Raw genomic sequence first — 21,498 nt, 5'->3', positions numbered from 1 at the left:
ATGATGTCTGTGATCCCTCCGCCGCTAGACAAGAAGCAGAACAATGGAGAAAGAGTGCGACGCGCCTGGAGGATTTGAGGAGGAAGCATAAACATAAAATGAGGCAACAGTTGTAGCAACGCAGATAGAAGGTGGGAAAGGGGAGGTGCCAGACAACGCTATTCTCCTCTTGAGGCAATACAATCGTGACAGTGAGACGTTTCTTCTGTGAAGAATAGAAACACCGAAATCTCGGGTCAACGTGTAGAATGATAGATTCCGTAAGGGGGTTTGAACGAGAATCAACTGCGTGAGTTGATGTAACACGAGGGTCGACTCCATGTTTTCTCTTTGCGTCCAGAGGCACATCGTTCTTCTTGACAGTCTGGCCAATCCGACTGCTCTGCAGGTTGAGTGGCAAAGAAAAATGTCAATCATTCACATCCGTGAATGGATGGCTACATGCAAACCTCTGTGCACGGCTTTCTCAGGCATTCGCTTTTCCTCGAACTTTCGGAGGGCTGCCATCTGTGAACTGTTCAATTTCTTTTAGGTATAACACGAGAGTCACACAAGGCTTAGGGGCATGTTCGCTCACAGAGAGACTCGATTAATGGGTCCAGGAGAAATAGGAACTGGATCCTGTTTGCCGGGGCAGTAGACGGTTCTTATTTCCGTGTCAGGAAGTAGCAGATGGCGCCACATGTTGTGAAAACGACTCCCGAACTTCCATTATAGGTGGGAACAAAGAAGCCCTCTGACTCAACAATCAGTGCAGCAACAATGAAAGTCGAAAAAGCCGGTCCTCAGAGAACGAGATTTAAGGGATGAAGAAAAAAGTCACTCGATAAAAAAGGGGACATGCAACTACTGGAGGCTTCGACAGAGAATGCTGAACGTTCCCGGCCTTTGTTTTCGTGGAGTGGCCCTGCTACACAGTTCAGTTCCACGTTAGTCCGTAATTTTTCGTCGACATCCGCCCAAATGCACGGCACACTCTGGTGCCTGTTCTAAGAGTCTGCAATGCTCAGATGTTTGCTGATGTCTCGTTTCTACGAAAGGAAAAGGACATGAAAACTCGTGACAAAGATCGTCCTTTCACTCTGTAGTTCTAAACTGTCGTGTCGAGATCTATAAAAACGTCGCAGCCTCCCTCGAACCGTCCGCGGCTATGCCAAGAGTGGCGCTGCGCAGCTCCCTGTCACTTTGTTTCATCAAGTATGATAGACAATTACCATATGTCATTGGCCTATGAGGAAAAAAGCGCACTTCCCTTCTTGCCATCAGTGTTCTTTCTAAGTGCCAGAAGCCATCTGACCTACTGGGTATACCAGGGCCCCGGTCGTGAAAAGCAGAAAAGAACGTGGATCCGGTAAACGAAGTTGCGTGTGTGTATATATCTGCTGCGCCGTCACTCTGATTTTCTGTAGAGATTGCTGTTTTGAGGCTACACTCAGAGTAGAAGTGGCCTGAAACAACGTGAAGCTCCGTACACCAGATGCAGTATGAGAAAACGGAAAGTAGCCACGGAATCCTTCAAACAATTGGAGCATTCCACCCTTTTTTAAGGGGCGTGCATAAGAAACGGGCAGCATGTTCTTTATCCCGTGTGTTTCGTCTAGGCATGTTCTTTCTAGCCGCCAATAGTGAAGGGTTTCTCTTGCGCGAAAAGGAGTGAGAACAGTACGTTTCAGCCGTAGGGAGGAAAACGTATATCGTGGACGGCACGCAGAAGCGTTCCGGCATTCCAGGCTTTGGCAGCGATATAAGGCGGCTCCTTTCTTGGATCCCACGAACTCGGATCGGACAGCAGAATACAGGAATTTATCGGGACTAAGTCAGCATAGTCAACTAAAATGTCTGTCCAGCCACACTCAATGGACGCCCTTTTGATTTCCATGAACGGAGTACACATCACATTATCTACGCTCTCCCGGTGTCTTCCGGACTTCAGATCAGACTTAAAGATTTCACTAATGGTACTATGAAATAAGAGATCACGTTGTCTTCGTAGCACGAAGATTCCGATTGTGATTTCGTTGGTTTGAGGGAACTCTCACACTCAAAAAATTCGACACCAGTCAACCTGTGAACGGAGAGACACCGGGGTGTTTCGTCTGATGGACCCTGGCAATCCGGCGTTTTTCACAGGACTCCCGTTCCGTTTCTAGCGGCAACGAAGACTCCCACTGTTGTGTATGTGCACAAGAATATCGAAAACGAGTTCTGCAACTTTTCTTTAGGGGCGTATTTTACTTCCCACAGAAGGACAAAGCTAGTCATGAAAGCAACAAGCACGAGGCAGAAACCATACAGCGATTTATGCACGTGTGGGGCCTCTTCCCCAGCATCCCTCACTTTAAATCTTCAGCATGTCCTATTTCAGCAACACAGAATTCTGGAAAGCGATGGGCTTTTCCGTACGTTCGCACGTGAGTTTCCCGAAACGACGGTGAATCAGAGCTTCTCTTGAACTGGGATTGGATCTGCGGTGGCAGTCTGAAAAACTTGAGGCTGGTTCCGACCCTTCTTTTGCGGCTACATCCGGGAAAAAACGTTTAGGTACACGACGGCTTCTTCACAGAAAAACACTTCGCTCAATGGTAATTTTCTGCCTAGATCGGACAGCGCTATCTCGAAGAACAGGCGAAACATACTGTCTTGCGGCTCAAGCGGAGCCCACCGGAAAAAGAACCAGCCAACCGCCTGTGAAAGAAATACTGGACATTTCGTATCTACGCACATGCGCATTCATTCACGCATAGGTGGACATGTTAAGCGATGGTTAGCAGAACGCAGGAAAGTTACGAACAAGGTGACGATTGCTGCAAAACAGTTAAGAGTGATGTTCCCTCTTCTCGCCTTCATTCCAGCTAGCTCTCGTTGTAGGATGTGATGAAACCACTCCAGACCCGCGGCACTGTGTTCCTCCATGTAGTAACCGACTTCTGTGTACAAGAATGTAATAAGGGCTTGGAAGCCTTATTCCCAAGAACCAACACGGTCTCCAGTTCTTTAGTTCCATGCGTGAAGTCGTTTGGTCGGATCCTAAGTGCCGAGTGAACTAGAGAGATGGTATGTTGAAACGAAAAAAGAAAGACAATGTTGCGCCCTGGGGTATCGTCTTCCCCACTTGCGGAAGATACACGCGACCGGAAAGGAGTGCGAAAAAGATCGAAGAGTCATTCACGTCGTCCACGTGAGGCTCCGGCGTACGAGACAAACTCGATATCAACCGTTCCGCTTTATGGCCAGTCCCCGTTACGCAGGCCCCTTCCAGGGACGCTTGCTTTCTCTCCTCGTGTAGTGGGTGTCCAAGGAACAGGAGAAAATGAGATGATTTCGGGGACCATCGGACCGGGGAGACACCGGACGACAATTGAAGAAGTGACCAGCCCTTACAATTCGAATTCGGGGGCCTCTCCTAGGGGAGTTGTGCCTTCTCTTTCGCCTTCCGGTGTTTTTCTTCCGAACACTGATCAAGGAACAGTTCTGTACCCGTCTACCCACAGTCTATTTCCGGTTAATGCTTCTTCCTATGTAGACCCCAGAGGGATTCAAGTGTCTGTGATGATACCTTTTCAGGCGCCAGGCCCTGTGGCCGGGTCCGCCTTCATCGATCCGCAAACCAGTAATGGAGGGGAGCGAGTGTCCGAAGGTGTACAGACAACATCCGGGAGCCGAAGAAGAAAATCCAACAGTCTGAACGCAGTTTCTCTACCTGAGTCGTCGCCGCACGCTTCGAATGACTTGCCCATTTCTCACCTAGCTTTCCGGACTCACGAATCTGAGTCTGCTGTATCTCATCTCCCCCATTCACCTGCAGGAAAAGACATATCGTCACCGCAGACCGCGAGGATAATACCAGTCCCTTCGGATCGGTCTCCTTCTCCACATCGTAGAAGAAAGAGGATCCCTCGTGCTCCTTCGACATCTAATCGACTGGCAAACCCCCTTGCTGGTGTTTCCGCGATTGAGAGACTTTCTGAAAGAGAGAGCGGTCCAAACGAGAAACGAGTTAGCGAAGAGGGAAACCCGGCGGTAGCCCCAGACAGAGGGAAAAACACTTCTGAAGAGTCGCTCTCGGTAGCAAGAGAAAGTGCAAAGCTCAGAAATCCAACGACTGTCCAACAGGGAAGAAGGAAAAAGGAAGGCGGGCGATTGGAGAGAGTGGCGACACAACCCAGACAACGCAGAGGCAGAAAAGCCGAGAAACTGAACGAGGTGTGGGAGGAAAGGAAGCGAGAGAGCCAGGAGTGTAGAACAGCATCCCAGAATCACTGGAAAGAGAGTGAAACAGATGGTGAAATGCAAACAGAAACGTCACCGACAAACAGCGGAGACATAGAATGTGCAGGAACAGAGGAAATCCACTTCCAGGCTGGCTCCAAGAAGAACGCAGTCGCAAAAGTAATCGTGGATATCCGAAACGATATAATTGCCGCCGTAGCTCAAGCATACGGCAGTCAGTCGAAAAGGTCCGGACGCCAGCGTGGGATTCGAGCGATTCTTATTCTCTTTGGCCTCCTTTTCACCATGAGTCACGTTATCTCTCTTCACACACCGGTACGGAAGAAATAACATTTATACCTTCAGCACTTTGAAATGCGCCTCGTCCGGCGTTTTCCTCGTCGGGAATGAAGACGGAAACGGAAAACGCTTCTTCACCCGTAGACGTATTTATTTTTTCAAGACAGGGGTGTTTCGTCGTACGGTGACGAAGCGAGCACAGGGTCTATACAAGGTTTTTGCGTTCCTCGTCGTATTCCGATGCGGACCTACAAGAGACACCCATCTGCGTGATAGACGATCGGACTTTAAGCGCCGAACGCTCACTTGTTTGTTGCTTCCATACGGAGTGAATGCAGATTTCACTTCCGAAGACGCATCGCCATATTGTACCTCCAGAGTGTCCATAAGCTGCAGTATACTTGTAAATCAATACGTTCCAGATCTACACAGAGGCACGTGTGTATATGTACTTCAAGTCACGTATATTTTATGCATCTGTAGATATTACATCTAAATACGTAAGTAGATGTGCGAAGACCTCCCCGCAATGCAGCTGTCTCTAAGAGTGGCTGCTAGTGGAAGACGCAAACTCCTCGAAAACAGATACATAATATGATCGAGTTCCATTCCTTCTTGTGTTACACATGTGCAGGTATTTGGAGGCCTTGATGTAGTTCTCGAGGTTTGCATGCCTGTGTGCCTTCAGCGTTTTTTGCGTCGGTGAAGCCAAGCAGAAAGTCTCGTTTCAGGAAAACTGTTAGCGAAGCGATGTACTTACCCTACGGCTAACCTTGTTCCCCCTCGACTCTGTTTGCTGTTTTTGCTCTACAGGACACAAATCTCTCTGTTTGGTCTGTGTCTGCGTCTGCCGTGTCTTCCGTCCTCGCGACAAGCTTCTGGCTCCTAGTGTCTCTGCCCTGGTCTCTCTTTTCCTCGGATATTTCTTCTCTGTCGATCTCCGGGAAAGCAACGGAGGCTCCCAACGGCAGAGCCGTCAACTGGGCTCTCGCCAGGAAAGGTGCCATCATTCTTGAAAATGAGACAACCGGGCTTCCACCCCGATGGGCTGCGATGCTGTCGCGGCACCTCGGCAATGTCGCTTCGGTTTTCATGCCGACTTACATAGCCGCGAAGGGGAAGGAAAGATGGGGAGAACCACCAGATCACTCAGAGCCAGAGAAGACCCAAGGATCGCGTCCTTTTCCCACTGAACCTCTATCTGGTCTGACGACCGTGAACTGGTCACACTACTTCCCCATGATTGACCACGAAATAGATGCGAGTGTGCTTCTACAGGACACGAAAAAACGGGAAGGAACAGACGAAAAGTTCTTCCACTTCGAAGGCAGGCAGGGGCAGGTCGCAGTGCATCTGCCCAAACGTATTGCTGTAACCTCGATAGGAATAGAAACGAAACCTCTTCTGCGGGGTAACGAGCCAAGGGCTTCAGCCTGCGATCCGTCGGTTCCGAGTCACGTCAACGTTTTCGTTGCAGTAGATAACCACCGAAAAATCCGGAACACACGGAGGAGAAATAACCGAGCTTTTATCCCTGATATGCCTTTTGAAAAGCAGAAACACGCAGAGAACGGGAGCGACGAGCACCCGGAGGTACAGAAAAGAACAGGGGAAGAGATAAGGGCACATAGCGGAGAATCTAATGACTCGGGTGCCGAGAACAAACAAGACTGGTTCTGGGTAGAAGTGGGATCCTTTGCCATTCCGTGTTCTGCTGCTGGGGAATACACTCTGCACACGTTCCCAGTGAAAAGGGTGTTTTCTCTGAGTGCGCAGAAGGCACAGGCAAAACAGTACACAAAAGCGAAACAGGAGAGGTGGGAACAGACAGACGAGGATGCCGAAGACGACTCAGATAGCCGTATACATGCGCGAGTGGAAACGACAGACACTCATCAATGTGCAGACGAAGGGGAAGGGAGGCAAAGTGGAGTCGGCAAAACAGGACGAAGACAAGCGGACTGTCTGCCAGAGAAGTGCGTCGCATGCGGGCTCTCTGCGACAGAGTGTGTGATTGCAGACAAATTTAAATTCGTCCTTACAGCTCGAGATGGAGCTACCTGCACGAGGCTATATGGCCTCAGAGTTCTTGGTTGTGATGGATCCTAAAAAAATCGATTTCTACCGTTGCTCCACCACGCGAACCGTGTACAGATAAAGACAGATGCATATATCTAAATAACCGTTCACGCTTGATGCATAAGTCCTAGAACGAGGAAGGCGGTGTTTGTATATATATATATATATACATAATATATATATGAATATGAAGAATGTTTTGTGACTGTGTAGATGAACGGAAGGATGCAACATCGCTTCCGTGAGTTTTGTCGTTCTGTGCTGCTTGTCTGGTCGACTCCGTCAGCGTATCGAACTGCTCAAATGCGAACTGGCAACGAGCGACAGACCATGAGAAGGCAACAGGACGGCTTAGTGCGCGTCTCCAGCGACTCCTCAGCCGCGATGATCACTTTGCTTCTGCAAAGTTAAATTTGAAACGGTTCTTTTTGTACTCCCGTTGGCGAGGAAAAACCTTTGTACATCCTCGTTTGAACAGGAAAAGGGAGAACGGAAAAACGTACCAATCACGGACCTGTTGACAAGTTACAGCCGACACCCCCCCTAATCCGTAGGACCACATGCAGATACCCAGATCCTTTTACATGAAAGGATGAGACTCGTAAGCGCATCTGTCAGATGTGCACATTTACGTTTTGTATCAATGCATATGTTGCGCTATACAGTTGGCTGTAGTTACAGGGATACACATACACATACGTACATGCAGATGTACGAATTTGCTACGCACATCCCAAATACGCACCAGTGCATGCATATTCACATGAGTAGACACAGGTGAGACCCCCGTCTAACCAAGCTTCAAAAGCTATAGAATGAAACACCTGTAGGTAACGATATCAAAGAGAAGATTTACTGCGTTTTCCACACCGCAGACTTCAAGACCTCTACTCGTCCCAGACGCATGCACTTTGGACGTACACGCCCGCCTGTGCATGTCTATCAGCTTGCATGCACTTCTCGATACAGACATACAGATACGTTGAAGGCTAGCTATTTCTACAGAAGTCCTGACATTCGTCTTGCTGTCGGATCTGTCAAAGAAACACTACCATTTTGAGGACCGTCTCAGGCGCATAAAAGCAAGACAAGGCCATCCCTGAGACCTCCGCCAAAACGCGACTTTACCATCAGGAAAACGAAGAGAACTGGAAGCCGCGGTAACGAAAACTCTCCCAAACACGACAAGCAAACGGGCGCATCTTCTCCCAAGAGCGTTTCTGGCACATTTGAAAAAGGAAGAAAAGCAGCCACACGGCAAGCACGTTCAGCAGCGAAACGCCTGCCTTTCTCCAATTCCTTCTCGTACGCGTCGATTTGGAAGGTGTGTTGGGATAGAATTGTTTGACATGTGTATTGTGTAATTCACATTGACGAGGTCCAAAAACAATCAAATCACATTTTCGTCATGCTCAACACCCTCGAGAAAGAAACCTCCAAACTGGTGAACCAGTGCCAGGGAGCCCCGAGCACTGAATCCACGAACTTGAACACTTCAGACTCTTCTCGTGTGTATGTACACTTTTTAAAGGGTAGACAGGGAACGCGCTGTCTCCCGATTACTAACCGACCTCACGCAGCACCTCTGACGGTGGAACCGTATTAGCACCTGCATGTGGCTTTCCCTTTTAGACTGGAAACGCACATTCGAAAAGTCCTTACATCTCCTCCCGGGGGGCCAGGCGTTTAGTTTGTGACGCAGATTTTTTCACGATCAAGCCCCAGACCCAGTAACGCGTCTTCCACTGTCTCTGTGTGTGGTGATCGTCGCCTTTGGTTTCCTGCATGCAGTGCGCGTGAGGGCAGGGCCGAGTTTGAGGCCTGCTTCGAGGGCCTTGTCCTGGAGGGCGGTTGACGTGAACTTGTTGGGGACGACGTTTCGTTTGTCAAAGATGGAAGTCATTTTCATGGCGGTTTTCTTGACGAGGCGGTCGAGCGGGGTCTTCCGAGCCCGGAAACGGATTTGTTTGGCTGCCAACAAGTCATCAACTTCCCCGTGCTTCATCTGCAGAGCCGCAGCCTTCACAGCGCCGACCGCTCGGATCTCTTTTGCGAGTTTTTCCTCTCTCGCGCGGCGGAGTCGAAAACGCTCCCGCAGTGCCGCATTCGCTGCGTAATCGTCTGCCGACCGCGACTCTGACAGGTCAATCAAGTCCTCGATCACCTGCTCCATCTCAGCCTGGTCTGCGTGTTGCCCTGCGCCGCGCGCTTCCAGCTTGAGCATTGGATTAAGGTGCATCTTTTCGCGCTCCTCGACGCCCGGAAGCGAGAGAGTCTCTGCGTCTGCGGCGTCGAAGGCCTCGACCTTCCGCCGCACACCCCTGCTGCAAACGTACTCCGCATTCTTCGGATCCGTGGTGATCGCGACGGGCGCCTTGCACTTTGGACAGGCGAAGGCGAACTCGAGGATCTTCGTGGAGAAGTATGTGCCGATGCACTTCTTCTCGGCGTTGAACCTCACGCCTTTGTCGATGACGCAGCCGCACTCGATGCACCAGACCTTGAATGGCATTTCGAAGCGAATCACGAGAATTCCTTCGCCCAGCTTCTTCGCGCGATCTCCCAAAGGGTGGGAGCCTCTGTACTGATTTAGACTTCCGTGCTTCTGCGGGTCGTATTCTGGGCCGTAGTAGTACCCGTCCGCTCGGACGGCCTCCAGGGACGACATGGTCGCGAAGAGGGAAGAGAAGACACGCGTGGGGAATAGACGAAGGACGAAGCGGGGTGAGAGGGGCGGCAGAAGGCAGGAAGACGCAGGAACGCAAAGAACTCCAAGAGAAGAAGGAACGAAAATCGAAAGAAGAAAAAGTCCGGAAGAAATGCCGACAGACACGAGGATCGACGGCCTTAACACGTACCGGAGGGAGAAATGGTGGAGACGCGGAGTCGCAGACAACACAGAATGAAAGACTCGACAAAGGACGGTGAAAAATGGACTCCTTTGGACCAGGAGCAGGAAATACGAGAGGAACTGCGCCACCAAGCCAGACGCCCGGTGCTGGCCGAACAGCACGCTGACCTACGCCCCGTAGGGTTGGAAAGAGAGCGTCTTCCCCACACACGAAAGACGCCGGGTGGCGTTGAAAGCACGCAAAAACGAAGAGGAAGAAGAAAGGGAAAAGGGAGAAAAAACGGGAGAATGGGAGCGAATACGCAAGAAAGGCCTGCGTCACCTGTCGTGAGACACGGGGAGAGAGAGTCAGACGAAAAGGACGGGAGGAAGCCAGGTAAAAAAAGAAATCGAACCGAGAAAATAAAGAGGAAAAGAGAAGACTTGGGTACTGTGGAACAAGATTCTGGACAATTTTCCGTCGAGGCAAAAGAGACACAGACACAGAAGCGCGGCGGTGTTCTTTCTCTGCATTCGCTGCTCGTGCTGAAGGCTCTAGGAGATGAAAGGTCGCTGTGTAAGAAAATTTTTTGAGGAATTCAACGGAAAGTGAAAAGTAAACGACTGAAAAAGATGGTGGTAACGAAAATGGGGTTGAAACTTTACAGTTCGAGGAACTCCGATTTCGACTGCAAAAGCGTGTGTCCAACGATCCTGCTCTAGAAGTGAGCATCTTTTCTCGCGCGTGACGCGCGGAGTCAGAAGTTGCGCAATAAAGCGTCTCGTCTTCCTCCCTGAAAGACCAAACGACAGAAAAGAACGCTGATAATGAGATTTCCAGATTCTAAAACGCGGAAAACCGCTGCACAAAAACTTCTACATCCAGCATCATCCAAAGGGCAGCAGGAAAGTTACACTCTGAGAAAGATCGACATGTAAAGGCAAATCATCAGCGCAACCCCATGAGAAACCAACGCATTCAAATGCCAAGCTCAATGGCATCCTGGGAGAAAACTCACTCGTCTGCGGAAGAAAGACATGCCCCGCCGCTCCGTTTGCGACAGACATTGCAGAAAGACGTATCTTAAGCAGTTACGTCTGGCAAGAATCGCAAGTGCCAAGGAAAATGCCCTGGCACAACAACATACTTGACACTGCAAATACAGGCATCCCAAAAATAAATACAGCTAAGTAACGAAGGAGCCCCTTGAGGTAAACTTCACTGTCGGTGGATTTGTCTTTGGTGTTGGTGACCTGCGGTATTCCAACATTCTCACCAACTGAGAAAGACCCGTTTTCGCCGATCCGCGATTTGTTCTGTTGCGTCGTGTACTGCACACGTATCTCTCTCTGGGGAACACGAAGCTGTCATCTTCAGTTCTGGAAGTCCCTCTTTTTAAACATAGACACAAAGGAATCAGTAAAAACGCATGACTGGAGATTCTGACAGCTCGTGCTTGGTGTACTTCTGGTCGTGGAATGCAGACCGAAATTGTTGATGCGTGCTGCATTTCTCTTGTGAGAAACACTAATATTTTTTCACGTGCTTTCCTCCTTTGCTGCTGGATTTTCTGTCGCATTTGACATCTCGACTTTGCCGAGAAAAGAAAACGATGTAGACAAACGGCCGGCATATGTAGCTCACTGCATACTTATAATCACTTTTTTAGGCGTTGCGTTTGTAGCTAGTTTCAGGACTTCGCGGCCTGCCTCGTGCTCCTGTGTGCATGTCTCTCTGTCCTGATATAAACACGGACCAGGTGAATGGCGTCGGCAAGTAGCTGTTTCTCTCAGACGTTGCAAAAACGAGGTTTAACGACTGCGGAAAACGCTTACAAATGGCCTATACAGGAAATATCGTACATTGCCGGGAGGAAACCACGCACATGCACGCAGATGTTCCCCCCACACACGCACTTGCACGATGTGTATGTACACGTGGTTGCTAGGAGCGGTGGATTGGAAACCTGATTGAAAGAAATGTACACGAGAGGCGCAGGTCTCTGAAAAACGCCGTGTCTGCGTCTGGACTAGATGAACCGCATTTGTTCGCCTGCAAGTGACGGAGAAAATGGGAAAAATGCTCTCCGTCGGCGATAAAAGTGTGAAGGAAAAATAGACAAGAATGTACACACGGGTCTCCGACTGGGAGATGGCTGGCCGCAAAAACGCCCTCTGCTTTCCGTCACCTATCGGAAGCAACAACCGCGTTTTTCTCGGCCTCGGATGACATAAACGACTGCGGGAGCACCTCTGCAGCAGCAACATGAAAATACAAAACCGCTCCTTCCGTTAGGTCGTCAGAGCCCGCGCCGCTGAAAATGGATTTTCTCGCGCATCGCATTCATGCATGCAGACGCATGCTCCAGCACGCTCATATGCACACGGAAAAAACGCGCCCCTGTCGACAGTCACACAGACTCAGGGTCTTGTCTACAGATGCAAATTGATCGCCACAGCACATTTACAAAGGTGTGCATCTATTCCGGCAGAAACGCGTTTTTGACGACCAGACAAGCAGCGAAGACAGGCGGTGAAGCACGCAGCCACACACAGCCTGGCTCGTTGCTGCCAGACTCTTCATCATGGCAGATTTAAAAAAAGAAAACAGGACAGCAACAGCGAGACGCGCCTTGTTTCAGCTCTGGAACGTCGTGCTGCTTTTTCCTCAAACGCCATGTAAAGTTTCCTCAGTTTATACAAGTTCGTTAAAAAACAATTTCCATGTGCAGCCAGTCGCTCCGCTGTCTCTCAGTCTCTCTTCTTCTTCGCTTCTCAAATCGTCTCCATCTCACCCGTCTGTCTCGTTCTCCCCGTTTCTGTTCGAGGCATTTTCTGTCTCTGTTCTTCACTCCACCTAATTCTGTGTCTCTCCTCGCCTTTCAGTGTCCCTCGTTCTCCTTGCGCCCTTGCGCCACGAAAAACCTGGTGACTCGAGCTCTGTTGCATGACGAGAAGACATCGCCGTGGAACAGCGGGGCAAGGGAGAGTCCGCGAAGAGCCGCGTCTCTCTGAAACGCGACGAAAGGTTCTCTCCACCAGCTTCCCGTCTCGCGTCTGCTACCTGTCCCTCGCCTCTTCTTTTCGACCGCTCCCCCCACCTGCCGGACCCGCTTGAGGGAAGGCCGCAGAGGCGGGGCCTGGCGGAGAGTAGAAGGCACCGTTTTTTGTGGAGTTGGGAGCGAGAAATCCGGGTCGTCCACTCGGCTCCGACGGCGCGACTGCTAAGACAGCGGCTCGCTGCTTAGACAGCGTCGACAAGACGGCGAGGGGCGACGGCCCCTGAGCTGGCGGCGGCAGCAGCCCTGCCATGACAGCCTGGTGCGGCACCGAGGAGGCGAGAAAGCGAGAGCTTCTCCCATCTTCGGGGAGAGGAGGCGGGTGCGGCGCGAACGCTGCACTTCCTGGAGAGCAGGCCGAAGCCGGGAGAGGGACACCCGCGAAAACGCAAGAGACACTTGGGGACAGAGAAGGTGGAGGCGAAGCCGGAGGCGGAGGAGGAGGCGACGGCGGACCCGCGGGGGGAGGAGGCGGGTGAGGAATGTGACGCGAAGCAAACGGACTTCCGAAGGGAGGAAGAACGGCTCTCGAATCGAACGACAAGTCTCGCGGTGGCGGCGGCGGGACAGGCGGAGGCGGAGGCAGAGGCACATGGGAGAGGAACGGTACGCTCTTCTCTCTCCACCCTTCTCCTTTCTCGCCCCTCATCACTCTCTCTCCACACCCTCCACAGTCTCGGACGCGGTCAATGGTCTCTGCATGCACGGCGTGGCGAGACCCGCTCTTCTTCTCCTTCTTTCGCTGCCCCGAGGCTCCTTCGCTCGGGTCCTCGAGGTCCCCCGTCCGCTCGACGACGGATGGCCCGCCGTTGCTCGATCCGCCTTGACCGGGGAGCGATGGGAAGTTGGACGGCGATGGAGGCTCTTGCTTCTGTTTGCGGTCTGCAGATCCCAGAGAACGACGGCGACGACCAGCATCTTGAAGCCTCGAGAACGCCTCTGCTCTCCTCCCCTTCTTCCTCTCTCCCGCCCCCACAGAGGCCCCGGTGGTCGACCCTAGATCGGCCTTTTCTGCCCTCCCGCCTCCCGACGACTCATGAAGTCTCGCCGCAGCGCTTCCGGCCGACGGGGAGTAAGGCGAGAAAGATGAATACGGATAGGAGACTTGGCCAGTCGCGCCGAGGAGAAACAAGCCGCTAGCCCGAGAGTGGCCTTCTGCAAACATCGCGTCTTGTTTCTCCCGCTCCTCGAGGGTCGCAGTCGCCTCGTCGGGCGAAGGAGAGACGCCGTTCTCCCCACAAAACGACGACCGACAGAGATAGTCCCCTGCCGAGTACCGCCCTGGCTCCTTCCTCTCCTCTGCGCGGGGCTTCTCTTCTCTTTCTCGCTCCCGCTGCAACTCTTGAAGCAGCAGGGCGAGTGCAAGAGTCGAGTCGTCCAAGTTCAGACCCGCAAGTTCGTGGCTGGACTTGCAAGAGACCATGGGCCCCTGGGGTGACGAGAAGTTGTTCGGCCTCTCTGAGTGAAGGCGCTGCCTCTCCTTCGCCCTCTCGTCCTCTCGCTCTCCACTCAGCAAGCCTCCCGCGCACCGGCGCGCCTCCTCTGAGAAGGTCCCGATCGTCTCCGCCGTTCGGGCCTTCTCCGGCTTCGCGCTCTCTCCGGAGAAACCAACTGCCGGAGCTGCAGTAGAAACAGACAACGCAGGCGCGGAGAAGGGAGACACAGGAGACACCCCGCCGCCGGCGAGGCCCGTCGCCGCAGCCACTGCGGTTCTGAGTTCCTCGACTAAAGCGACGACGCCGGAGTGGGTTTGCGTCGAGGCGGGAGGAGCCGGGAACGCCTGAGAGTGAGGAAGAGAAGCCGCACTCAGGTCCGCGGCCTGGGACTCGAACGAAGACAACGACTTCATCGATTGTCTCTGCTCAGCGAGGAAACGCTGCTGCTGAAGATACAGTTGCAGCACCAAAAGTTGATTGTACAGATGCTCCTCCTGCTGGAGCTCGAGACTCGTCGCAGGCGAGTTCTCTTGAAGCTTCCGCCTCGCAATGGAGTCCGCCACGTTGCCGGCCTGAGTGTCTCCGCCTCTCGCCCCGTCTCTGCCTTCCTCTTCGCGTGCGCCCGCCAGGGCAAGAAACCGCGAGCTCAGCAATTCGCCCCCTCGCCCCGCTGTCTCCTCGCCGCTGTCTCCGTTCTGCGGGCCCGGTCCGCCACGGCGCGCGCTGCCGGGCGCCCGCTGGCTGGGCGAGGAGGCAAAGGACGGAGACGAGAAGGCGGGGAAGGCGAGAGACGCGGAAGATGAGCAGGCAACCGAGAACGGCGGGTGTGGCGAGAAGGCGGAAACTTCGTCTTTCTTGGAGACCTTCTGGCACAGCATTTCCTCGAGCGAAGCCGGCCCGGAGGTCGCGTCGGAGGAGAGCAGCAGCTGCGACAGAAGTCGGAACTGATCCTCACGCTGCTGCCTCTCGTGGAGCTCTTGGAGTGCCTCTCGTACTTGGTGCTGGACGAGGACCTGACGAACATCTCGGAAGTGCAGCAGTACTTCTTCCTCCATCTCCTTCTTTCCTTCCTCACACTCGCGGCTCTCAGAGAAGCCGACTAGCGGACCCGACTTCCGCGCCCCAGTCCCCTCGCCATTCTCCTGCTTGCTGGCCACTGGTCCTCCAAGGCCGCGCGCCAGCGACTCCCGGCGCTCTCCCTGCAGCAGCGAGGCGGAGGCGTACACGGTCCCGCGTTCTCCGATCGACGCGGCCGTCGCCGGAGGTGCATGCGAATGCGAAAACCTGAGTGTGGGGAGTGCGGCGGCGTTCGTCGCCTGTGTCGGTTCTTCTGGCTGCTGCTCGTTGCAGACTCGGTCGGGGAGATCCCTCAGGGAGGCGAAAGAAGAGAATGACTCTCCCTGGAGGGAACACGAGACGGGCGGCCGCGAATCACTGAGGGGTGCAGCCTGGAAGGATGAGAGAGCGAAGGAAGGAGCCGTCATGGTGGTGGAATCCGAGGGAAAAGAAAGCGGAGAAAACGGCGACACCAGGGGCCGAGGACAGGAACCGACGTTCTTCTCCGCAGAAGAAGCCTTGCTCTCTCCTTCAACCTCCAGAGGATGTGTCAGTCCCGGCGGAGATCGCAAATGCCCTCCCCACAACCCCGGAGGAGGCACAGAGAAGTTCGAGAGCCCGAACGACGGCGACAGAGCGGGAGGAGAGGAAGAACAAGAAGAACTGGAGGAGGGACAAGCAGCAGAAGAACTCGCAGAAGAACAAGAAGAAGACGACGGACAAGCAGCAGAAGAACCTGCGGAAGAAGAAGAGGAACAAGCCATGGAGGCACTCGACGAGGCAGAAGCGGGAGAGAAAGAAGATAAGAAGAGCCCTGTGCGATCGCCGTCTTCGTCCAAGGTGGACGAGGCGTCTGCCCGTGAAGTGAAGACGCAGCAATCAGGCGACGACGCCGCTGACCTGCTTCTCTTTGGAGACGCAGAGGAAGATGAAAGAAAAGACTGTGGCGAATCGCTTCTTATAGAAGCAGATCCATCTGTGGCGACGTTGGGAGCTTCGGGTCTTTGGCTTCCAACTTCCCACGTGCGTCTTCTCCTGCCTTCGCGCTCGCATTCTCCCCCTGGAGAGAAACCCGCGACTCTTTCAGGTCCGGCTTCGTTGAGTCCCTGCGATTTCTCTGCTCTGCTCTGACAGGTTTCCCCTCGTCCGTCTTCTGACGCGTCTGTGCTGTCTCTGGCCTCCGCTCCACTCTGGTGAGCCTGAACTCTCACGGCGGCAGGAGGTCCGCCGCTGTTTGGGCTGTCGTCACGGCGAGGCGGCGACAGCAGCTCCGCCGCCTTCCGGTTGCTCTCGTTCTTTTCGCCTGCGCCAGCCTCGAGCGCCACCTCTGCTAGCGGCGGCTCGTGTTTTCCACCAGAGAGGGAGCTGCTCTTCAACGAAGAGATCGAAGACCCCGCAGCTGCCGAACTCGACGCAGCAGCAGCACCCGACACTGAAGAAGAAAGAGAAGAAGAAACAGAAGAAGAAAGATGCGGTGTTGCTCGGGTGGGTTCCGACCCCCCTCCTGCGGCAGTGTTTGTCGGTTCGTTTCCCGAGTCGTCGCGAATTCGCGACAGACCAGAGTCGCCTGGATCCTCCGCGCCCCTCACCGCTGCGTGGCCAGCTGTCTCCTCTGTCTCCGCACCGGTCTGGCCGGTCCCCACCGCCTCTTCGTCACGAGGAAAGACCCCCGCACTCGTCCCCGACTCCGCAGAGTCTCCGGGGACGCCTGTCTCCGCAGTGGGTCTGGAGGTCCCCGGCCCTCCAGGCTCGGGCACACCTGACGGCGAAGTCAGCCGAGAGACTCCTCCTCGGTCCTCGCGGACTGTTCCGAGAGAGGCAGCCACGGCGGCTTCGTCGTCCACCGGGACGATGCAAGTGCGACACGACGGACATTTGGGAAGTTCGCCCTTGGCTGGACTGCTGATGGCTGCTGCCGCGAGGCAGGTGATACAGAATCTGAGGAGAAAGAGGAAGCAGCAGCGCGCGAAAGAGACAGAGAGAAAAGGCTCAGCTTCGAGAGAAAACGAGGGAGAAGAGAACATACCAACAACGGCAAGGCAGACACGAGAGAGAAACGAACAGAGCGTCAAGGGAGATAGGACAGAGAACAGAACGCACCGTCAAGGGAGATAGGACAGAGAACAAAACGCACCGTCAAGGGAGAGAGGCGGGAGAGCAGAACGCATCGTCAAGGGAGAGAGGAGAGAGAACAGAACACACTGTTTCGGACTAAGGAACCGCGAGTGGACTCCGCTGTCATGGGTTGCAGAAAGGAGGCCTCCTAGGCGACAAGGAGCAGGCGTGACCTCTCGAGTTGAGAGTCCTTTGCATGCGCTCAAGTTCTTTCCCACACAGCTTCGCTTACCTGTGGCAACAGGCCCGGAGAATGACGGGGTCGACAATGACGTCCAAGCAGATTGGACAGATGTGGCGATCTTCGTTCGGAGGGCGGCCAGTGAGGCCGAGAAGAATTTCGTCTACTAGAGTGTCCAGAGTGGAGAGAAGCGAAGGAAGAGCCATGGAGGAGTACCAGCACTCTCGGCGAAGCACAGAAGAAGCCGAGGAGAAGCATGCCTCCATGATGGTGATGCTTTTGTTCTCGCTCTCTGCCCCAGTCTGACAAGAGGCCTCAGGGGGGCTCTCGCGGTCGAGTCGCATCACCTTGTCTCGCTTCAGAGGCCTCTCCGGACTAGAGTGTCGCCCGGACGCATTCGAAGAGTCGCCGTCGCTTTCAGTCCCTGCGTCACATCTCTCCTTCGAGCTCTCCCCACTCAGGAGACTCCCGCCTTCTGCCCTGGCTCCCTCCACCTCTTGGCCTCGCCCTTGCAGAGCAACGCTTCCGCGCCGCGACGCCTCCAGATCTCTTGCCCTCTCGTCCTCACATGAGTCCTCGCTTTTCTCTCCGTTGCTCTCTGCCACCTCGCGGTGAGGTCCCTCCTCGTGCCGCCGCTTCCCTCGTCCTGTGCAGTTCGCGTCTGCCTCTTCTCCCTTCTCGGGCTGCTCCTGGCCATGTTCTGCGGTTCCTCCAGCATTTTCGGCCGTCTTCTCCTTCGCTGGCTTCTCCCCTTTCCTCTTCCTTGCAGCCGCCTCCTGGAACGGCCTCCCGGAGGCCTGCAGGGCGACGTGCTGCTGCGCCAGACGGAGGAGACAGCATCCCAAGCAAGGGTGTTGATCCACGCGCAAGCGTGAGGACAAGGAAAGCGACGAAGGTGGCGAGGCCTGGGGCTCTGAGCCTGGAGAGAGCAGCGACGAAGTCACAGGACGAGGCCGCTTTCTCGGCGGCGGACATCGACACAGCAGCTTCGTCCTGACGCAGCACACAGAAAACATCAGGAAAAGATCACGCTCGACCAGCCATCGTAACCAGTTGTGTAACTCCGTTCGTGGAAATTGGAATGCACCTATTTTTAGCTCTCTGCGCATTTTTTGTGGTCCAGGCCAAATCCCCAGGTTCGCCCGGGAGGGAAACATAGCGAACGCACGCGAACTAGCAGCAGAGTTCAAGACAGGAAAGCGCAAAAGAACGAAGGAGAAACGGAAGAAGATACGAGTGAGAGAGAGAAGGGGGGATACACTCGAGAGAGGAGACGGGATGAAGAGGAGACAGTTGGAGGCGCCACGAAAGAGAGGCAGCGACGCAGACAGGCCGAAAAGACAAGCGGAAGCAAAACGCGAAACGCCAACTTACTTTTTCTTAATGATTTTCACAACGGCGACCGAGTTCCAAATGACGAATCGACGCAGCTGTCTGGCTTGAAAGCTCCCTTCTTGGAGAGCCACGCATAGCTGGAAAACTTTTTCTTCGTGTTCAGTGCGTTCTTCGACTTCGCCTTCTGCTTCATCAGCGTCTCCAGCCGCATTCTCTGCCTGCGTCTCCTCCGACTTTTCCTCGCCGTCGACTTCCGCTTCTCTCTTCTTTGCACTGCAGTTCGGACTCTGTTGTCTTTTCTCACACGTCCCCTCTCCGCTCTTCTTCTCTTCTGCGTTGCATCTCCCTCTCGCTCTGTTTTCTTCTGTCGCTCTTGCGTCGATTTCCGCGACGAGGTCGCCACCTTGAAAACACGAAGCAGTGTCTCTCTCTGCTGTTCGTTCCCCCTCTGCATCTGCTCGCTTCCCTCCGCCGCTCTCCTTTTCGGGATCTAGACGTATCCCTTTGCCTCTGTCTCCCTCGAGTTTCCACCGCAGCTCTTCTTCTCGTCGCTGGGCCTTCCTCGCCCGTCTCTCCCGCAGTTCGTCGCCAGTCTCGCGCGCCTCCGCCTCGTCCTCGGTGCACCCGTCTCCATTGTCGCCGCTTTCGTCTCCCAAGGAGCCGTCTTCGTCGCCGAATTCCCCTTTGTCTTCGTGACCCCAGGCGCTGAAGGCCTCGCCCAACACCCCAGTTAGTGCCTCTCTGCTGCTCCTCCCTTTCTGTCGCGGGGAAGCGAGACGCTTTCGAAAGACTTCGATCGCCGCCTCGAGTGTGTCGACCTTCGCCACGGCACTGCCGAGTTTCGGCGAGAGCAGCTGCACCAGAAACGGGCGCCGGGGCTCACGAACTTCATCTTCGAGACCTCGCGCGCCGTCGGCTGCGACCGTGAGGCGCGCCTGGTCCTGCTGAGGAAGGCCTTCTTCTGCGAGAGACGCTGTCCGCAGACTCTCCAGAAGTTTACAGACGACCTCCTTCTTCTTCTGAATCTCGTCGAGTTGACGAATGTACGTCGACCGCACTTGTCTCAGTTCTTGCTGAAGCCCCACATGGAAGTCCTGCAGAGACTCCACGCACTGCAGGTAGTCCCTGAAGGCAAAGGGAAGAGACATGCGACTTGCAGTCGAGTAAACGAACGATTTCCAAACAGGTCCACTCTGGAACACTAAACTCGGTGAGTTGGAAAATGCTCTTTCAGGAAGGAGTCCCCCCAGGAACATCCCCCGACGCAGCAAGGGTCCTCATGCGGAGTCGATGGCCAGTCTCTCCACAGTCGCCTGGAACCAAGAGATTGTGTCCGCTGAAATTCAACACTGAAGGCTGCAAGTGCCACCGACGAGAAACTCGGTCTTGTCTCTGCGAGTTGCTGCGTTGAAAACCTGCGACTGGTGACAATCCACGCAGCAGACAGCGCGCGTTCTTTCTCAGACACCCTATTCCCCCGCTTCTGAACCAGAACCGATCCAGGCCACTGGAAAAAAGACACCGCAGTGGATATAGTGTCAGTTCACAGCATGCATATCGATGCGAGATTCCAATCTACGCTGGAGAAACCGCGAGACGGGATGCACCTGACAAGGTGGTCAAGAGACACAAAGCTTGGCGCCGGGGCAAGCAAAGACTTCCAGCCGGCAAAAAGGAGGGTGAATCGGTGGTTCAGAACGCAGTGAATGAACCCCCAGCAAGGAAGAGAGAAAGGCGGAGGAGACACAAACAGGAAAGAAATGCCAAGACGCGCTCAGGGGCTGCACCAGGCGATGGCCCGCGACACACAATAGATCCACGGCCCTGTTTTTTAACACGGCAGACGCGAACGTGAAACAACGCCTCGGTTGACGCGTTCAGTTCTAAGTGTTTCACCAAGAAACGGAAAGGGGGAAAGAGGGCGGGAGACAACCGATGGGCAAACCGAGCAGCAGTGAAAGTGAACAGGGGAGAAAGGGGAGGGGTTGTCGACACACTCGGTGGCCATTTTGGCGCTTTCCGGAACGTACTGTCTCTCGAGGTGCGAAGAAGCGAGTTTGATGTTTTTCTTCAAACCCTTGTAGTCGATGTATCGCACGCGCAAGTTCTTCCCCGCCTCCCGACGGATGCTCTTCCCGAATTTCATTTTCGCCGCTGTCTATCTGAGCCGCCTGGGTGCACCCATCCTTAGCATGCTCAGAAAAAAACGCGAAGAACGCAGAAAATGGGGGAGAAACGCCACCTTGGGAGCAGCAGTGGCCACTGGACACGAAGCGAAAGCGTGTGGTGTACATACACCCGGCGGAGCGCCGAGAAGCAGCGGAACGGGGGTGTGGGCTGAAACGCCGTTCCAGCAAAGGCAAGTCACGAGGAAGCCGGCAGAACGGTTTGCGAAGCTGCAGGAAATGCGAAACGCCGGAGAGCGATGAAACGCTACGCGGATGCAAACGTCTCTGTTCTGTTCAAATGGACCTGTCAGTTTCCGACGGGAAAAAGGCAGTGCGTTGCGTTAGGCGCTGCAGGGGAACGTCAGGCATTATGCCGCGGAAGGAAATCAGACGAGTGATTGCGAGGTTTCGAAAAGAGTGCAAAAGCAAGAAGCCACGAAAAAGAGTGTGCATGCGCACGCCGTTTCGCCGTTTGTGCCTTTGTCTGTGCCCGCCTCTACCAGCCGGCCGAGTGGGAGGCGAGGAAAACACTCAGTTGGGGAAGACGAGCGCGGAAGGCGTTTCCGCGCAGAAAGAGCCAAAAAGGACAATTGTGCGGGGCAGTTGCCGCAATTTCGAGTGAGGAGAGAAGTCAACGGGGAGACGCAGCGGGACGCTGAGAAAACACGTCGATCCAGATCCTTTCTGTCTGCAGGCGACGTCAACGCTGCGGTGGAGTCTCCCCTGTTGA

At 54.2% G+C, this 21,498-nt stretch overlaps 2 protein-coding genes across 2 annotated transcripts; both read right to left on the bottom strand.

Annotated features, from left to right (window-relative positions):
* Nucleotides 1-6,980: 6,980 nt before the first annotated feature.
* TGME49_313880 (nuclear protein-like family protein) lies at nucleotides 6,981-10,051 on the bottom strand. Its single transcript, XM_002364557.2, has one exon. It carries the CDS (start codon nucleotides 9,254-9,256, stop codon nucleotides 8,303-8,305), a length of 954 nt encoding a protein of 317 aa, XP_002364598.1. The 5' UTR covers nucleotides 9,257-10,051; the 3' UTR covers nucleotides 6,981-8,302.
* A 992-nt stretch (nucleotides 10,052-11,043) lies between these two features.
* TGME49_313870 (zinc finger, C3HC4 type (RING finger) domain-containing protein) lies at nucleotides 11,044-21,378 on the bottom strand. The gene is made up of 4 exons (XM_002364556.2): nucleotides 20,631-21,378; nucleotides 18,640-19,725; nucleotides 17,317-18,258; nucleotides 11,044-16,907 (listed from the first exon to the last, which is right to left on the bottom strand). The coding sequence occupies exons 1-4, from the start codon at nucleotides 20,744-20,746 to the stop codon at nucleotides 12,479-12,481; spliced, it is 6,573 nt and encodes a 2,190-aa protein (XP_002364597.1). The 5' UTR covers nucleotides 20,747-21,378; the 3' UTR covers nucleotides 11,044-12,478.
* Between the last annotated feature and the right edge of the window lie 120 nt (nucleotides 21,379-21,498).

Source organism: Toxoplasma gondii, chromosome XI, assembly GCF_000006565.2.
Source record: "Toxoplasma gondii ME49 chromosome XI, whole genome shotgun sequence".
In the NCBI taxonomy this organism is placed as follows: Eukaryota; Apicomplexa; class Conoidasida; order Eucoccidiorida; family Sarcocystidae; genus Toxoplasma; species Toxoplasma gondii.
The sequence above is the reverse complement of the archived record's forward strand: the minus strand, read 5'-3'. Positions and strand labels throughout refer to the sequence as shown.